We start from the raw sequence: 20,267 nt of genomic DNA, 5'->3' as shown, positions 1-20,267 counted from the left end.
GCACCGTCCTGACCCTGGAGCACAAGGGCAGCGTGTGCGAGGCCTGGGTGTCACACTCCCTGGCAAACAATGCCACTTTAAAAGTAGAATCGTTGATTTCAGTATATTTTGGCCCCTTCCACAAGTGACTTTAGGTGGCTTACAACATAAACATAGAAAACAAAATGATGATAAAAGCAGAAACAGAGTTTGGGTGAAGGAATTATAATGTCCACTGGAAAGCAAGGCAATGAAAGAGAAGGGGAGAGGAGCACATGTATACCGAGATTCTTCAACGTGCTGAGAGCCGTCAGGCATTTAATAACATGTTTTAAATCTAAGAACCAGATATCATTCCCATTTTACAGATGATGAAACTGAGGCTCAGTAGATGTCCAAAGTCTTGCAACTGGTGACCTGAGATTCACATTCAGGCCAGCCTGTCTTCAGGGTCTCTGTCCCTAACGGCACCATGTGTCCCAGAGGTGGTTTAGCTCTGGGCTTCCTTTCAACCAGAAGGAAGAGGATGACGCAGCCAGACACACAAATACTCATTATCAGCAAGGAGGAAGCACTCCAGTTCCCCAGGAAAAGTAATTTTTTCCCCAAGCACTCAATTCAAAAAAGGCATCTCTCAAGTGGAAGTGGGGAAGGCTTAACAGAGGAGCAGTGGGCAGGGTTTTGTAGCATAAATAAGAGCTCACCAGGTGGGCAGAGTGGGGAGAAAATTCAGGAAAATGGAACAGCACATACAAAGACCTGGACAACTGTAGGAAAACATCTGGTGTTGGAAGCTACGAGCAGGCCAGGATTTGTGGAGCACAAAGTGGGGTGGACTACTTTAATAACGTTTTAAAGCTTAGTCAAGTTGGAGAGCCAAAGAGAAGTGAACAGAAAACTTAATTTAAAGAGGTAGGATAAAATCTTATTAAGGTGGCTCTGTTGATTTGGAACATGCAGAAATTCAGAGAGGAAAAGGAAGTCTCTGCAGAGCTGACTTACAATGCAAGCAAGATTGGAGTCAGCAGTTCAAAACCACATAAAATACCAACAGGTTTTCAATATTCAGGAGTACTTGGTCACATAGCAACAAAGACATGCTAATGACAAGCACTTAATATATTCATTAAAATAGGTCCCTGCGGTACTTTTCCTGTCTACACCTTATTAGTCTTTCTACTTTCTGCACAATGTTGATGCACGTCGCTCTGCCTCACTTGCCTTGCTTCTGTACAAATAGCCACCTTGCATGCTTAATTAAAATGATACTCATCTCACGCTCTGCCTTTAGCTGGACTTGTGGTTGAGAAGGGCAGCCTCGGCTGCCAATCTCCTTTATAATGTCCCACAAAGGGTCTCTGTAAGGCCCAGGATTCCCGTGAGATGAATATCCAGACACAAAACCTGGGACTGACTCACGGCTCATCAGGAATCTCATTACTCCCAGTGCAGACCTGGAGGGTGTGGACGAAGTGGAAATTGCCAGAGTGGGTTAGGCTGATGTTCCCTTTCACTGCGCCTCGCACAGAAGCGCATAATCAGGAGGGAAAGGCAGGATCGGCCACCTCTGTATAAACACTGTGCGTGGCAGGGATTTTAAACCAGCCTGACACCGAGATCTGCCACTGTGTCTCTCAAACAGCCAGAGCCAACTAAATGCGAGTGAGGACGTGCTGTCTGGGCGCCATGGGCCGAGCCCCAGGCCTCTGTGCACGTCAGCCCGTGTGCTTGGTGCCCCTCCCTCCTCTCCTCTGCCTTCTGAATCCCTGCCTCTTCAGGACAGAGCATGATCGGGTGACCCCACGGTCACCAGGATTAAATTGGACCACGTGGCTGAATATGCTGGGTCCGTTCCTACCCTCCACTCCTGCCAGACAGACCCTGCCCCAGGGCTGAAGCATAAGAGCCTCCTCCCTCTTGCACTTCAGGACCCAAGTCAAACATGCATTCTCTCAGAAAGTATTTATTGAACACGTGGCCAATAATCTGAAAAAAGTATCAGTATTATTGGGAGTCAAAGGCATGTGCATTAAAACAACTAGAAGGTACCATCTCCCCCCATCACATTAGCAAATTAGCTGGCGAGAAGGTGGTGAAGGAGGCGTTCCCACAGATTGCTTGTCCGGTGGTATAAATTCTGAAATGTGTCTTCAATGTATGTTTCAAGACTTTCAGATCCGGTGTGTTGACTGACACTTAGGGAATTATATTCTCAGCAAATAATCAGGGATGCAAAGTTTGACAATAATAATAATAGCTAACTTTGAGAATCATCCATTGTTGGGCACCAGGCCCTCCCTTTACAAGCTGGTTGACCTCACGCTGTTAGTTTGAAATGAACCGTTAAAAGAGTATTTACACCACAAAAATCAGCAAATGCTACAAATCAGGGCCCGTTCCTCCCCTAGCCGGGCCCCACCCTGGAAGAGCTGGTTGTTGAACGTTTACCAGCACACCATTGCTTCTAATCCCAACACTGCCTCTTATTAGCTACGTGTCTTGCACAAATAACTTAACCCACGAGTCCTCAGATTCTCCACTGTAAACTGGAGATAACAACAGCCGCCTTGCAAGATGGTTCTGAGGATTAATCATGATAAAATACGAAGAGGGCTGTGCACCACAGGGGATCATTAGATGGTGCTGTTACTGCTATTATTGCATAGGTGTGGGATGAACTTAACAACTCCCATGGACCAAAGACAGTTCTAGTTTCGGAAAGACGTGGGAGAACATGAGGAGCAGTTAGAAAAGTGGGTATGAGAAGGTGTCATGCTGTAGCAGCAGAGCACCCCAAAGACAGCCCACAGGTCTGAGGAGTCCTGGCTCTTCCACATGACCTTGGCAAATGCCATGGCCCCCTGATGGACTGTGGGATCCTCCATTCACCTGCAGGAACTGCTTGGCACAGCAGAGCCAACGTCTTCCCTGGGCCCTGTCTCTGCACAGCCTGTCCTCTGGCTCCTCATGCAGCCCTCCGCGTGGCTCGGTGCCAGCCCACTGAGTGTCAGGCTGCAGCTGAGCACACCCTGTGACCCACATTCACAGCCCCAACCCATGCCACTTACAAAGAAAATGTTGGAGATCTGGCATCTTTAAAGCACACGATGAAGTTACCATGATGCTACAAATGCTGGAATTGTAAGGACAAGACAGCATCACCTCTTACCCCTTTTATTACGGAAGTTGCCATGGTGATGGGAGCATCCCAGGAGACTGAAGAAGACCTCACTGACTGGACTCGGGAAGACTCCCACGAGCACCCTCCATCTCTGTGTGTCGGGGATGGCCCAGGACATCATTTGCTCCCCAGGGAATGGTGGATGTTCGAAATCTCTATAATTTGTTGACTTACCCCAGGACCCCAAAGCACCATGACTACTCAAGTCGGAGGGAAGAGAGCAGGGAAGCATAGGCACCTGTCAAGTAGTGTCTGTCCGCTCTCACCTGTAAGCTCTGGAAAGACCGGGGTGACTGTCTTTCTCATGGTTCTGCCACCAGGGTCGAGTACAGCACCTGGCGTGTTGGAGGCCCTTAACAGCACCCGGTGAATGAATCTACTGAACATCAGATCATGGGGAGACAGAGAGGAGTAGGGCCCAGTCCCCTTCCCCAAGCAGCTTGCTGCCAGCGGAGGAAGCAGACGCATCAGCGGATGGCTGCAACAGAGCCTCCTTGTACCATAGCAGGGTCCAGGAGAAGGCACAGCAGGTGCCAAGGCTCGCAGAGATGAGAGCAGCAAGATGCATTACGGGTACCACGAATCAGCGGTTCCACGGCCGGAACAAAATCAGGTGCAAAGACGGCAGCAGGCGTGGGTGTCGGGCGTGAGACTGGACGTAGCGCTGGAGGCCAGGCCGTGGGAAAACACGTACTCGGTGTGCGCTGCACGGCCACTGTGCTGCCTTCCGCAGAGCAGTAGCAGGCGCAGATTCACGCTTTGATGAGATCTGCCGTGTGAGGGGCAGACTAGGGATGGGCAGCTGTGGCTGACGTTGAAATGCCAGTCAGGAGGCTGTGACAGCGGTCAAGGCCAGCGATGGGGACGTCAATGGGAGTGACGCTGCTCAGCCTCTGGCAATTGTTCATCAAGGGCTTGTTCCTTTGCCAAAGGCTCCCCTGGGGGTTTCCAGCCTCTGTCCTCCTCCAATGTCTTTCCCTGCCCTCCTGTTTCAGCCAGAGCAGTTCCGCCTTTAAATACTTATGTAGTTTTATTTTAATGAAGAATCTCAATGCTTAAAATTTAGCCACTGATCTAAGTGGTTCTTTCTTGGCTTAGAATGGCATGTAAACAATTGTGCATTGACTCATTCCATTGCCACTCAAAGAAGGTTCTAGAAACCTACACCTGCTCTGAGAGCTATTTAAATGGACTCTAGGTATCTTTCTCATCCTATCCTGCCAGGCATGCTCACAGTTTTTTAGACAGTAGACAACATAATTCTATTGCACACTTAATAGAGTAGAGTATAGGCTGGGTGCAGTGGCTCATGCCTGTAGTCCCAGCTACTCGGAAGGCTGAGGCAGGAGGATCGCTTGAGCCCAGGACTTTGAGGTTGCTGTGACCCATGATGACACCAGTGCACTCTAGCCCAGGTGACAGAGCGAGACTCTGTCTCAAAACAACAACAACAAAAAAATAGACTATCATATAATGTAAACAACTTTAATATGCATTGAGAAATCAAAAAATGTGTTTGACTTGCATTATTGCAATATTCGCTTATTGTTGTGGTCTGGAACTGATCCTGTGGCATCTCCGAGGTGGGCCTGTAATGCCAATACCAATGCAGACCCTTTACGGGGTCGTTACCAAAGTCCAAGACTGTGTGGGTACCCGTTATGTATCACCCTGCTTGATCTGTAGAACAACACTACGACATCCTTATCCTCTTGTTCCCATTTTACAAATAAGCAGCCTGAGATGCATGGGGGCAAATCAGCTTCTCTTAAGGCCTCTGCAGTAGTCAGCTCAGGCTGACATACAGAGAAACAGGCAGGGGGCCTTAAACAACAGAAATTTACTTCTCCCAGTTCTGGAGGCTGAAAGTCCATGGTGAGGGTGTGGCAGAGTGGGGTTCTGGTGAGGGCTCTCTTCCTGCCTTGCAGACGGCAACCTTCTTGCTGTGTGCTCAGTCAGATCTGTCTCTCTTCCTCTCTCTCTTCCTCTTCTTACAAGGCCACAGTCCTGTAAGATTAGCACGCCACCCTTATGACTTCATTTAGCTGTAATTACCTCTTAAAGTCCCTATCTCCAGTTGCATTGGGAGGTAGGGCTCTAACATACGAATCTGGAGCTGGGGGACACAATTTGGTCATAGCAGCCTCTTAGCTGGCCAGACGCAGAGCTGGGATTAGAACCCAGGAGGTCAGACTTCAACTCCCCACCCCACCAGGGCTCCCAATAACAAGCCACCCTCACTCTCTGGGGTGTGATTTTTCTTTCTCTTTCTCCTCTGCCTTGGTTGTCTTAAGCCCAAGAGAGTTAAACAGCTTTTCATTAGAACAGGTGAAAATACTGCACTTGACAATTCAACTCGGATCACCACAGGCTTGGGAGCACAAATCATTCATTCTTTAGAGGCAAAATTGTCATGAAAACTAATCAGTGCAGGGCCTTAGCCTGTGCCAGTTACAGAGCATGTCAGCCAAAAAGAATAATGAGAAGGTGTGCAGTCAGGATTTCCAAGGCTACGATAATTCACCCTCCATGTAATGAGATGAAACGCTGACATATAATTAATATACAGTGGTGGTGTCCTTTTGGACCCTCCAGATAATTCCACATGGTGCACTCTTCCAGCAGGTGAGAGAAGCAGCCAAAGAGAAGCCCCGTGGGGGAGGGATAGGGCAGGGAGGGTGGGCTGCAGCAGGCTCAGCAGGGAAGGGCCAGGCCCCATCACAGCAGCTGTGGGAGAGGGGGGACAAGTGTGGGCCAGGAAGCCAGACAGCCTGGTTTCTAGCCCCATGTCCTCCACTTACTAGTGGCATGACTCAGTTGCCCCATCTGTAAAATGGGACCAATAATAGTAAGATAACAGCAGAAAATTAATGAGGCTGTTAGGAGCATCAAAGAAATTCAGAAAGACACACATAAAGTACCCAGTAAATGTCAGAGGTCATTTCCTGATACGAACTGAAAACATCAGGGCACAGCAGGATGGTTTGAGTCTGAATCGAGCGTCACTGGTTCGGGCCAGGCAATGAGTGGCCTGGGGCCCTGCTTTCCATCTCTGAGACGTGGACAGAGTTGACACGAAGACTCCTGGACAAGCATGTAGTGCGTGGGTAGCAGGCACCGACCATGCGGCTAGAACAGACTCCACCTGTCTGCTTCTGGAAACAGCTCTGAATTTCCCCCTGGAGAGCCCCTTCCCCCATTCTCTGCTCATGAGACACAGTGGGGCAACCTCCTGCCCCTCCTCCACTGTGCCAGGGATGGGCACGTGACCCGTGACCTTCAGCCCCTGGGGGCTGTTCAGCTAGCAGGAGAAACTGGACCTACCAGGGGTCAACATGAGTTATGACTCTGAAAATAAAGCTAATACAGGGAAAGAAGGGGAAACAGAGGGAGAGACCAAAGTCAGCTATAACTCTACAGTTTTTAGTTATAAAAGCCAAAAAATTCCCTTTTGTGCTTAAGCAAATTTGTTTCTCTTCCCTATAACTAAGTAAATCCTGACCCATACAGTATATAAAGTGCTTGGTACTGACCAGTGGAACGATGACCTTTCTCTTTTAACATGTAGCTTGAAGGACCATTATTTATCTCTGTCTATCTATTAATGTCGCTATTTATCTATAATCTAGCATCTATATCAAATCCATCATTTATCATCTGTGTATCTATCATCCACTCAGCTTATCATCCGTCTATCATCATACATATACATACATACAATATATACATCATACATATACATAAGTGCATATATAACCTCTTAAAGTGAACAAAATTTTTATTTACAGAAAATATACTTCATATATTTTCTTTTCAGCTAATTCTTGAAATAGTCACAAATATGGCATTATTATGTCCATTAACAAGTGAGAAATTGAGGCTCAAAGAGTTTGGGAAGTGACTACAAAATCCAGTAATAGGTTCATTCCTTTTTTGTTTACGATGGAAATATAATGCCAATAGAAGCCAACACTTGCAGAGAATTTTCTTATTTACAGCCCTTTCATGTAACCAACAGGTATTTGCCATTAATCTGTTGGTATCTTAGAGAACATGAACAGAGCATAAAAAAACAGTGCCCAACAAGTGGGTGCTCCAACATAATCTTTCTCCTTTAACAAACAAACCCAGTTATGCACCTGATCCTGCTGGTCCACTCTAAGGAGACTCTTCTGAACATATTTAGGCTCAGAGATATTCATCTAAGTAGTATTTACACTGGAAAAATAATTAGAAACAGCCCCAAATAACCTATAAGACAGGATAAGGGTTTGATGGCTTATGTACTTTTCCAAAGTGGACTATTATGTAGCCATTAAAAATGATAGACAAAGAATTTGCAATAATAAGGAGACAGGGCCCCTTACCACACTATTAATTTGAAAAAGCAGAAGACAAAAATCATTGTGCCTGGTTTTTATATCAATAACACATATAGTCATATGTCATTGATATAAAAAATGCAAGAAAAGGAGTACAAAAAGAACCAAAATGTAATCTGGGTATGATTTGATTCTGGATAATTGCTGCTTTCTTATGTATTTTATTTTCTATATTTTCCAATGAACATATGTTGCTTTTCCAATTAGAAATTTACTTTTTAAAAATTGCCTTGCATAGCAATCTAAACACAAAGGGGTGCATTTCTCCCAAACAACTGCAGTGTTTAGCTCTGCAGTCCCCAACCCCCGGGGTGCCTGTTAGGAACCGGGCCATGCAGCGGGAGGTGAGCAGCGGGAGAGTGAGTGAGGCTTCATCTGTATTTACAGCCGCTCCCCATCTCCCCCCGCCCCACATCCATGGAAAAATTGTCTTCCATAGAACTGGTGCCTGGTGCCAAAAACATTGGGGACCGCTGGTTTAAATCACTGCCCAGAGGCATGAAAAACTTTCAGCTATTACTCAGACTGGGATGTACAACATCCAGTTTGCTTTTTCCCATGGAAATGCCTGAGTCTGTGCATCTGCCACACACACCTTGATTTTCTCCAACAGGACAATCGTATTCCTCCTGTTCCCCTATCACCCAATGTTCACAGTGCTTCTAAGTATGAAGAGACAGAATCAGAGGTGACAGGAAGGAACGTCCCCCACCAGGGTCACTGTTGTCACTCTGAAGATAAACAGTCAGCTGAGCTGCTGAATGGAACAGTTGAAATTTGTTTCCTAAAGTGGCCTATCCTCTCCCCTTCAACAAAATCCAGCTGAGGACACATTTGCTAAGTGCCTCCAGTGTGTCTGACACTGTGTTAGGCCCCAGAAACAGAGAACTGAGTTTCAAGCCGCAAGTGATTTCCTAGTGAGGACAGATGAGTAATCCGATAATCTGGGTTCACTGTGGTAAAGGCTGCTTGGGTCAAGTGCGCGGCGTGGCAGAGATTGTGAGGTGCACTCACCAGGGCAGCAAAGGCTCCTGGCCTAAGGGCTTCCCAAGCCTCGTGCCCGGAATGCACAGGAGCCGGTGAGGGGGCACTGGTGCTAGTGGAGACAGGAGAGCGTTAGGAGGAGGAGATGCCACGTGCAAAGGCACAGAGGCAGGGGTGTTTTAGGATGCAAATTTACAGTGGAGTAATAGCCAAGGATGGAAAGGAGAGAAAGTTCTGGAACATGAGTCACGGCAGGCCTCGTGGGCTGCATTCAGAACTCAGAATGTAGCGTGTCCACGCTGGGCAGCTATCAGCTATCCTGAGTGGAATAAAACATGGGTCCCAAGTGGCCTTTCTTGCCATCAGCTCTGTGGGTGTGATTTTCCAAAACGCTGAACTCCCTTAGCAGGCTCTACTTGGCATTCTCCTAAAACATTCCACACAGCTTCTCAAATATACAAAACCTTCTCTTCTGAATCCATTTCAACTCTGATTCATCAGATAAGAGTACGGAATTAAAATGAAGCACATCCTTGAAGATTCATCAGAAAATGTACTCTACGACACACTTAAGAATATCTGAACCCAGAAAATGTCATTCCTTTCCCTTTGCAGCACAGATGATTCCTTCCGGCACTTGGCTGCACACTGGGGGGGCACAGGAGCCCCAAACAGACACACTCACCACAGGTTGACCAGGAAGGGGTGCTCCAGCCCCTGCATGATCTGCAGTTCCCTGAAGACGTTCCGAACTTCATCCCTCTCAATGCACTTCTGCTTGTTCATGTATTTCATCGCGTACATCTTCTTAGTGTCTCGCTTCTGCACGATGCACACCTGAGTGGCAGCAAAGGGGAGAGCATTCAGGCCAACAACTAAAAAGGAAGGGGAAGAAAAGTCAATCCCCCGCCGATCTCTAGTCCTGGACTCAATCAAGTCTCTGTTCTGAAAACTTGCTAGCAGAGCAGCTCTGGCTGAGTTAGCGCCACAATCTCTACATCTGTGAAATGGAGAACTGGACCAGATTCGTCCGCTCACTAAATACTTACACTAGGACTGGCCACGTCCTGAGTGTGGGAAAGGAGCTGCAGACGCATGAGATGGGAGGAGCAGCCCTGCCCACAGGCTCACAGGCGAGGAGCCAGCAAGACGCGCCAGCGACTAGGCCCCTGGGGGTGTGGGATGCAGCGTGCCACAGACCCCTCTGCCCACTGAATGTCCTCCCCCTTCCCACTTCAGCACACACCTGCCTGACCTCCAGCCACCAGCCGGGTGTCACTTTGCCTGAGGCCTCTTGTTGCCAGTAGCCCCGTTTACTGCCCATACAGCAGAGCAGCAGAGCCAGGGAATTAGTGTCCACAGGAGCGGCGCTTGGCCCATGATGGATAGAAACGGGGTGTCAGTACCCCAGCCCTGCCCGGTGGGTGGCATAGGTCTGAGGCTGCAGCTCCACACTGGCTCTCAGAGTGTGGTTACGTGGGGCTGGATGGCACACCCTTCCCGCTGTCTTCCTTCCTATCCTTCCCGACTCACTTCCCAACTCACGTGCTTGTGTTTTCTTTACCTCTCCCGGTCCCTGTGCTCAAACCCTGGCATTGGAGCCTGCTTTGGGGGAAACCTAGGCTCAGGCACACGGCCTCTGGGGCAGCACGGAGAGGTTGTAACAGCGGGGACAGCAGCGCCCGTGTACTGAGCACTTTACTGCAGGCCGGGCACTGAGCAAATCATCTCCTTCGTTGTCTCACCTCATCCCTGCAAGAACTTTCTGGATAAAGTGCGAGGAGGCTATAGCCCTGAGTGTCCTAATTAACTTGCCCAGAGTTCAACGAGCCGTTAAGGGGCAGGCAGGACTCAGCGCACGGGTCTGACTTCTGAGTGACTCCCTTACCGGGGGCAGCAGGGCAGGGGGGGAGACGGCTTTCCCCGGGAATCCGTGCCAGAGGGAGCAACCTTCCCACCCTAAAGGACGGGCAGACAAGACGGCAAGGCCAGAGGAGGAGGCCTCTAGGGAAGGGAACGTCACCAAAGAAGACACGAGCCTGAGAAGGCGCCGTGAGTAGTACGATATGGTGGGAAAAAGTCACCAAGGCTGACGTGCGCCGTGTGACGTGGACAGTCGACAAGGATTGCATGATCCATTTGTCCCAACAGTCCCTCGGGCTGCCATAACAAAGTGTCACAAGTTGGGTGAGTGGCTTAAACAGCAGCAACGTGCTGCCTCACAGTTCTGGAGGCTGCAATCCAGTCACAGCGTCACAGCGTCACAGCGTCACAGCGTCACAGTGTCACAGCGTCACAGCGTCACAGCGTCACAGCGTCACAGCGTCACAGCGTCGCAGGGCCGCGCTGCCTCTGACAGCCCTGGGGAGGCCCCGCTTGTCCCTTCTAGCCTCGGTGGCTGCCAGCGGTGCCTGGTTCTTTGCGGCTTGCAGCTGTAGCACTTCAGTCCCTGCCTCCACTGCCGTGTGGCCTCCTCCCCGTGTCTGTGTCGCTGACTCCAAATTTTCATCTTATAAGGACACCATTTACTATGGATTGAGGGTCCACCCGACTCCAGCATGACCTCATCTTATCTAATTACATCTGCGATGACCCTATTTCCAAATGAGGTCACATTCTGAGGTTCCAGGAGGCTGTGGATTTGCTGGCGGTGGAGGGGGAGACACTGTTCAGCCTAGGGCAGCTACTGTTACTACCTTGTACAGATAGAGGACAGCAAGGCCCAGGAAGCTTCCAGGCCTTTCTCAGGGCTCTCAAGCCTCAAACCCAGGCCCTGTGCCTCTCAGCTGTCACTTTTCCCCCACAACGTGGAGTCCTTGACAAAAGAGCCACGTTGGAACAATCCAGCAAGGAGGCAGTGGGCCAGGTTTTGTCCTGACGTCCCAGGTGCTCCTCTGTTGGAAACTGGACCCCTTTCAGCTCCGACACACTGTGAACTACGCAAGGCGGATCCGGGATGTCGGGAAGAGCCTGGATTCTGACTCCGGCTCTGCTCCTGCTGCGGTCCAGGCCTGAGTCTCAGCACCTGTCTGAGCTGCGTCAGCAAACCTACCTGCACCCCTGGCGTGAAACCAACGAGACTGAGGAAGCAGGAGTGCCTGGAAATACTGGGGGGTGGGGGGGACAATAAATGTCATCTGGATCTCAATGTATTAAATAATGCACTTTATAAAACCGCCACAAAAATGTTTTTCTATGCAGTAAAATCCATAGCATGAGGCTGAAGGCCCGTGGAACTTCCATTCCCAGTGAACTTGAAAATACAGAATGCGCGGAGGCAAAGGTGCGACGGCCAAAGGCAGCTTGGGGAACCGGCTTTGTGGGAGTCTGAGCAGAGACTTCTGGAGCCCTGAGCACAGGCCCCAGCCCCAGGTCTGAAGGCAGACATGCCCTGGGAGGACAATGCCACTAATTGAGTTTCTCCCTCTCTCACTTCTCATTTGCCTGCTCAGAAGGGACGCTCAGCGGGCACTGCCTCTGGACCAGGACCTGTGGCAGCCGGGCTGGGCCGAGCGCGTCCCGGGCCGTGTCTGTTCTGATAAAGACTTCCACGGCTCTCCTGGGCTTGGACAGGCAAAGGTGCTGAGGGGTGGCTCTCGCCTCAGCTCAGGGACAGTTTAGGAATTATTATACAAGAGGTGCTCCAAAATCAAATTAGAATTCCGGCTTTCAAAGTAGAGCTAATGATTTCAACAGAGCTTGGAAGTTTGACTTTTCTTTGTGTGTGTGTGTGTGTGTGTGTGTCCATTCCTTTTTTTTATTTATTTATTTTTTATTTTTATTATTATTATTTTTTATTTCAGTTTATTATGGGGGTACAAAAGTTCAGGTTATGTATATTGCCCATGTCCCCCATCCCCCCGAGTCAGAGCTTCAAGCGTGTCCATTCCCCAGACAGGGCGCATCGCACTCATCATGTAGGTACGCACCCATCCCCTCCCCACCCCCCTTAAGAACAAGAAGGCGGTCGGCACAGGATGTCGGATATAGCTTCGAAGTTTAGATTTATAAGTAAAAGAAGAGAGACCAAGGGACAGGGGTCTTGGTCAGCTCCACGGGGGCCCTGAGTGTGGCTGGGGTCCCTGGATCATCTGGGCCTGGGCTCCCTCCTCGGTAAATTGAGGGCTGGGCCCCAGTGCTCTCTAAGGCATCTCAGAAACACGGTTTCTCAGGGACGCGTGCTAAGAAGGCTGGACCCCGGGTCAGGCGAGCTGAGCGCTGATCCTGGCCTTCTTGCAGACTCTGGGGACTGCTCTGCACAAAACCCTGTGCTCCAGTGCACTGAACGGAGAGAAGCGTCTGCCAGGAAGTCAGAAACACAGAGTTTGAGCTCAGGGGCCACTCTGACCAGGACTTAAACTCCAGCTCTTTGCTGTGTGATCATGGGCAAGTCACTCACCCTCTCTGAGCCTCAGTCTGCTCCTCAGTGCTCCTGCTGTTCACCATGTGAGCACACAGTGAGAAGTCAGCAGTCTGCCACCTGGAAGAGGCCCACACCAGAACCCAACCATGCTGGCACCTTGATCTGGGACTTGCAACCTCCAGAACAGTGATCAATAAATATTTGCTGTATCAGCCACCCAGTCTGTGGCATTTTTGTTACAGCAGCCTGAACGTACTAACGCAGTGCCCTTATTTGGATAAGGGTCTTTGCAGTTGTGATTACGTTAAGGATCTCAGGGTGAGATCATCTTGGATTAGGGTGGACCCTAAATCAAATGACAAGTGTCCTCAGAAGAGAAGGGGGAAGACACATCAGGAGAGGCCGTGTGGTGACAGAAGCAGAGACGGGAGGGTCCCAGCTGCGGAGCAAGCAGCACCAAGCCCGCCTGACCCACCAGACGCGGAGTGAGAGGCTCGGGATGGATCCACCTGCAGAGTCTCTGGAAGGAATCCACCCTGCCCACGCCTGGGTTTTAGACTTCTGGCCTCCAGAACCGTAAGGCAATAGATTTCTGTTGTTTGAAGCCACCCAGTTTGTGCTAATTTGTTACAGGATTCCCTGGGAAACCAGTGCAGTCCAGAAACGTGCACCGCCGCGCCCACCTATGGCTGAGCAGCTCGGCCACGTGCTCGACGGTCCTTACTCTCCTCCACTGTGGAGTGGGTCTGCAGTCCGGTCTCCGCGGCTTGGGGTGGAAAGAGCCCGGCAGAGCATGTGGCCCACGCAGGGGACGCTACACACGGGCTGGAGGAGTGATGGGCGCACTGACGCTTTGAACCCAGCCCCTGCGCCCCTGGCGAAGTCTCCTCTCTGAGTCCCTGCAACTACAGTGATTTCTGGATTTTAGAGTTTAGTTCTTGAAATTTCAGTGACAGAAAGAATTCACTGCAGTAGCTTCCTGACTGGCCACCCTCACCTCTACTCTGGTCTCTGCAAATGTCTTTCTGCCTGGTAGAAACCTCTGGAAAAGCAAAGACTTAAAGCCTGCAGGGGTGTTCTTTTGCCTTCAAAAACAGTTCAAGGTCAGTATCCTGGCATTGAAAGCCCTCCATGCCTATGTCACCCCAAACACACGCATGTGCATGTGTGCACAGCCCCCCCCCTTCGCTACTACTACCTCAAACCCTTCAGAATTTCTCCAACAACCCCCTCCTACCCTTGTCACCTCCTCCCCTGTCCCAGTGCTCCCCAGTCTGGCCCTCCCAGCCCGGCCAGCTCCGTCTCTGCCTGGCCATTACTTCTTCAGGGAGCTTCCCTTGGAAGCTGTTCCCAAAGGCCCCGTGTCTACTGTAAAGCCATGCGCACTGCACTGTCAACCCCTGACATTCTCTCCAGGCAGACAGGCACCCTGAAGGCAGGGGTCACGCCCACCCGGTTCCCTGTTCAGGGGTTCATCCGTGTGAACTTGTCACCTTCTCTCCTGACCCCCAGACTAGTCCATTTCACTCTCTGTGCTTGGACCGTCCTGCCTGCGGCCTTCCCCACCTTACTCCTTGCTGGGAACACCCACCACCTCCTGGCCTCACGGTTTCCCTGGCCCTGACCTCTAAGGCCGAGTCCCCAAAGGAGCTGAATCTCATGCGCGACTGGGTCTGCCATGTCCCACGTGGCCCACAGCAGGTCAGCGGGCCTGGGTGCCTCCACAGGTACAGCGTGGGAGGACAGGCTTTGCTACTCCCCACTCGAAATCCATGGCAACCATGTGATTGAGGGAATCTGCTGAAGTAGCATTTTGGCTTCCTGAGCTCCCGACAGGTGTTCTAGAGGGAAGTTGAGCACTAGTCACCAATGGCCAACTCTGCCCAGGACCTGAGCACCTTCAGAATAGAAGAGCCAGGTCTCAAGGGACACCAGTGCTCTTTAGCAGGGTGGCTCAGGGCCCTTCTCCAGAGGAAATCACAGTTACTGAGGTGAAAACAAGCAATTTGGCCAAAGCCACCCAAGCTGCTAAAAGGCAAGCACCCAATTAGCATTCCTCATCAGTCTGATTCAGTTAGGACCTGATGTCATCATTATTAATTACAACCTAGTGGGACAAATACATAAACGCTAGCCAGCGTGGATTTCGGTTGCTCTGCTGTAAGAAAGGCGTGTGTCAAGCACACTGAGCATCAGAAACTCGTGAAACGATCCCAAGTCAGCAGAGAAGGCGGCAGAGATCCTACAACACGCCTGCGTCCGGTGGGCACAGTCCTGACACGTCAGTTCTGCAGCACACCCAAAGGTCCCGGGACGGCCCTGGAAATTGGTGCTTTTTAAATACGCCCCAGGGAAGGCCAATGTGTAGCCAAGGTTGAGAATGACTTTGCTGGAATCTTCAAAAAGGTCCTTCTTGGCTGCATCTTCCCCGTGTCCTTTATGATTGGGACCCAAATCCCTGGCTGGCAACTCAGGCGACTCAGGCTCTGGAAGGACAGATGGCCACAGTGCAGAGAGGCCAGAGCTGTGCCGGGACCGTGGGCTGTGAGGGTGCAGAGGCTTGAGCTGCCTCTCCAGGGTGAGCCTGCACCGCCCCCTGCCCACCAGCCCGCGAGGCAGCTGCACTCGGACCTGCTGTCCACTGGCCTCGGGGCTGATCCTCCTCCGCGCCTCCCGTCACCCCCAGCTTGACTGGCCTTAGCAAATAATGAATAAGCAGCGACATTAAAGGACACCGTTTATGCTTGTAGGAGGAAGAGTCCGAAAAACAACCAATTTCTGGAAAAAACAGAAAGAAAATCAGAATGAAATGTAGTCACCAAAGAGAGTGCTCATGCTGGCTGCTATTGCTCAGTTAGCTGAAGGAAGCCTGTCCTTAGTGGGTGACGCTTTCAACCACGCAGGACGCGCCCTCCCCTGTGCTCTCCTGTAACAGGACAGTCTTCCTCAGGGAGGAAAGGTGATCTGCTCGACACACACCTGCAGCCAGGGTGGCCACGGTTCTAGCCAAGGACATGTTAGTCTGCTGCAAGTTCCTAGAAAAAGTCTTGCTTTCTGCGTAAAGGGGAATAGCTATAGGTGGTATTATCTTTCTCTTTCCACCATCCTTCTTGTCCTCCCCATCGTGAACATGGATATAACGTCTTGAGCTACAGCAGCCCCTTGTGACCACGAGGCCCAGAGAATCTCAGAGGTGCTGAACCTGATGTCATGGGGCCTCCTCCCTTCAGATTTCTTGCTATGTAAGAAAAAGGAACCCTTCTTTGTTCAAGGCACCATAAGGTAGGTTTTCTGTTCCTCGATACATCTCAACTGATACACAAACTCTAAGATGACTTTTCACTGAATATAAAACCCATGTGGGCTGTGACAGATGGTGGCCTCACTGAGGGGTCAAAGTTTGATCTCAAGAAAAATACTTATTTGGATGAATATTTCACTCAATAAACATTTATTAAGTACCTGCCATGGGCCTAGTACCATGCTAGCCTTGAAGATCTTGCACTCCCCTGGGAACCCAAAAGTTAATGGGATAATCAGATAATACACAAGGGGAAAAGGCAAAGTCCCCACTGTGGATCCTCAGGCCCCAGGTGGCCTGAGCCCAATTCCCCTCCCACTCCTCACACCGACCTCTGTGCTACCCTCGTGACTGTCATGCTTTTCCCAGGCGTCCACAGGTCTTGGGCCCTGGCCAAGGAGGGTTTGGGAGGCCATTCTAAGACAGATGGTGTGTCTGATAAATCAACTAATGCCACTGTTCACACCCACACACTGATCCCCTCTGGAGTCACTACAGGAAATTGCATGTGGGGGCTCAAGGGCCCTAGGACCACCCCTGATGCCTTGAACACCTCAGTGTCCTCTGGGGTGAAGGGAGGTTGGACGCACTCTGCAGATGTGGAAAGGCCTGGGAATGCAGGTCTGTTGCATAGAACGAGACGTCGCTAGGACATGCCGAGCAATGCAGATGAGCAACAGAGTCTGCCCAGCTGGTCATCAAGGAAGCACTGGCTCTGCTGATGCTTGGAAGCCATTCATGAGTGAGCCTGCAGCTCCTGTGACAGCTAGCTCTCAAGAAAGTGATCCCCAGGGGCTGGACAATTCCTCCAAAGTATGCCTCAAGCCAAACGCAAACTAATTGATATGAAATGAATAAATATTTCATTAAAAAGAGATGGGTTCCATCCTTCATAAAAATGCATGAACAACGAAGGCTACTAGTAAATGCATCATATTCAAGAATTCTAAAAATGATTCTGACAAAAGAAAACAGCTAAGTCGAGGCTCAGAGAAATTAAGTAACTTCTCTGAGAGTCACATAGTTGGATCAGAACTCCAACTCAGCTGTGTCAAACTTGAGAGTCAAAGCCATTGAACTATTATACTATAAGCTAATTAACTCATACAGTTTCCTAAAAAGAGCAGTCACATGTTCTGAGGCCCTACTTGTGGCAGACGCAGTGCTGGGCATCGGATATACATCGGCTGCCATTTGTCCCATTGCTGCCTCTGTTCCTGCCTCAGGAACTTTGCATCTGCTGCTCCTTTTGTCTGCAATGTCCTTTCCCCACTGACTTCTCAGCAGTAGGCCTTAGGTCAAATACATCTGCTCAGAGAGCCCGCCCCTGTCACCCTGGCCCCCAGTGAAGCAGTCCCAACCTCCCAGGTCACTGCGCCACCAGTTTTCTGCAGAGCAGCTGTTACCAATGGAAATCATCATGCTTATTTACCGTTTGTGTGTGTGTCTGTCTCTCCTACCAAACTGTCAGTTCTGTGGCCTGAGAGACCTTGTTCAGCCAGTTCACACCTGCACGGCCACCTGGCCTAATGTCAGGACGGAGCCAGTTGTCCATAAACATCTACGACCCAACTCAAAATCCTGCAGTGTGTCCTACCGTGCTACTGTTATCCTGGAGACCCAGTAACTTAAAAGATCAAAAATATTCTAAAAGAATAAATTTTTAAGGGAAAAAAACCCTGATAAGCCAAATGTTTCTGAACATTCAAACTTACAAACATACATGCAAAATCTAATCCCTGCTTAATTCCCAAATGGGTTTGTTGCAGTCTGGACGCTAAATTGGTTAGTCTGCTATTAATCAAATATTTTTTTCCCACTGTGAAGTCACATGCAGCTGTGAAAGCCTGGGCTGAGGCTTCCCTCGTTCTCGTGTGGAATGAGACAGCTAATAACATGCTCAGTGGGGAAACGATCATCATGGCATAATGAGGCAGTGTTGAGTCTGGAATTATCATTTGTGCCACTCTTGTTCAATTTTATCTAGAATCCTCCTTTGAGGGACACAAAGAGCAATTATCATACAACTCTGTGCCATTTTCTGCCATTTTATGTGCAGGCTGCCTCTGGCTGTTCCATGAATTTTAATTAACTCCATGTTTATCTTGCTCTGACCCTGCAGCTCTTTAAGCAGAGGGCCCATGTGCCAATCCAAGAGAGACGCTTTGGAAGCAAACTCCTCAGAGTTCTCCCAAAGGTGTCCTCCTCCTTCCCTTGAAGATAATTCAGCCCTGTTGACTTCAGAGTTAACTCAGAGTGGAACCCTGCACCCTGGACTCCCTTCCGCTGGCTCGGCCATCGGGGCAGCCGAGAGCCGTGGAGCGTACAGAGGGAGGGCTGAGCAGGGAGCGTGGGGACGGGGAGGAGCGTGCACACAGGGCAGCGGGGAACGCGCCCAGCCCAACCCTGAGGCCGTCAGTGCAAACCACCTGCCTGAATCTCATCTACTGACCGGTTCATTGTAAAGTTCCTCGGTATTTGCATATATTTCTTTCTATTACATTCATTCATTTATATTATGAGTATGGTATAGGTATCATAGATACACACGTGTGTATATATACACACTGCTTGGTGTACGTATATATATGTATATACATATGCATATATGTGTGTATACCTGTATATACTGCTCACTGTGCATATGTATATGTGTGTACATGTATGTATATGTGTTTGCATGTGTACTATGTGTTTTATGTGGTGCATATATGTATGTGTACATATATACACTGTTCAGTGGGTGTACATTATGTATAGAGACATATATGTGTATATGTATATACATATGTGTGTATATATAGCTTAGTGGGTATGTATATATTCACACACATATATGTGTGTGCGCATATGTATATCTATAGCATATGTTATGCATATGTGTGTATATATATAAACTGCTTGGTGGGTGTATATATATATATATACACACACACACGTGTGTGTGTGTGTGCGTGTGTGTGAGAACAGGGAAACACTGCTTCCCTCAGAGAGCTTATGCTCTGATTCACGAGGCCCTCAGCCAAGAGGAGAGATGGACAAACACATAATGGAATCGCTGTAGTTAGTTACAGGTGCTATGAAGAAAAGGGAAGAAAAAGGGAAGGAGATATGAAAAGCTTGGGGTGAAGTCACATGGTGTGGGCCTTCAGGGAAGGTCCCAGGAGGGGACATCTGAGCAGAGCCCTGCACACCTCGAGGGAGCCTGGCAGAGAGTGGGGAAAGGTGAGCAAGGAGGAGGGAACAGCGAGTGTGCGGGTGCAGAGTGAGGGGTAAGTTCCACGTGGTGGAGAGACCAGAGGAAGGGCCGGAGTGGAATGAGCAGGAAGACAGGGCAGAGGCGAAGTCAGAAAGACAGGCCCAAGCCACTGCCTGGCCTGGCAGGGGGCACAGAGAGACTGGCACGTACTCCGCGTGGGAGGGAGGCAGCAAGCAGGCAGCTCACGGATGCTCTACGCACATGCCTGGCTGCCGTCTGGACTGAGGCTTGCTTTCTTCTCTCCCCCGCCCGCCTCCACTCACTGAGCCAGCATTTACTGAGCCTTCACCATGTGCCCAGCCCTGAGCTAGTGCCGACAGCACCAGGCAGATGGGCGCGACCCGGTCCCAGCCCCCCAGGAGTCTTACGGTCAGATGGGGCAGGCAGATGAGTGACCTGAAAACCATCCGTGGCCCAGTGTGTGCGAGAGGTGGTGGAGGCAACAATGAACATAGACACAGGAAGGGTCTCAGCCTCTGAGCCTTCTCCCCTGACATGTCCCTCCGTGTGCATTCCCAGATCTTTCTAGAAGCCTTAGCCATACTGGCTTCAAGAAGACATGGAAAACGATTGAAAAATGCCAACTGCATGCCAGGTGCTGTGCTAGGGGCTGTATGTCATTTGTCCCCTTATTTTCTTATGAAAACTTTAAGTCCATTCTAGTCACTTTCCTTTTTCAGGAGAGGAAAGGGAGGGCTGCAGGTGCTACATGGCTGGTCCAGGTTCACTCGACCAGAAGCAGGAAGCTCAGACTTGGAGCCCAGCCCTCCCCACCCCCCACCCCACCCCTGCAAAGCCCGCCCTCTTCCATGCTCTGC

The 20,267-nt window shown here is 50.0% G+C and overlaps 1 protein-coding gene across 1 annotated transcript in view; it reads right to left on the bottom strand.

The window, feature by feature from the left end:
• Positions 1-20,267, bottom strand: part of STK32B (serine/threonine kinase 32B) — a 317,848-nt gene that overhangs the window by 202,681 nt on the left and 94,900 nt on the right. Inside the window, exon 3 of the mRNA XM_045528351.1 lies at positions 9,212-9,363. Coding sequence (XP_045384307.1) covers positions 9,212-9,363 — 152 coding nt within the window. The remainder of the gene's footprint in view (positions 1-9,211; positions 9,364-20,267) is intronic.

Source organism: Lemur catta, chromosome 17 (assembly GCF_020740605.2).
Source record: "Lemur catta isolate mLemCat1 chromosome 17, mLemCat1.pri, whole genome shotgun sequence".
Taxonomy (NCBI): Eukaryota; Metazoa; Chordata; class Mammalia; order Primates; family Lemuridae; genus Lemur; species Lemur catta.
This window is presented reverse-complemented; position numbering and strand designations above follow the sequence as displayed.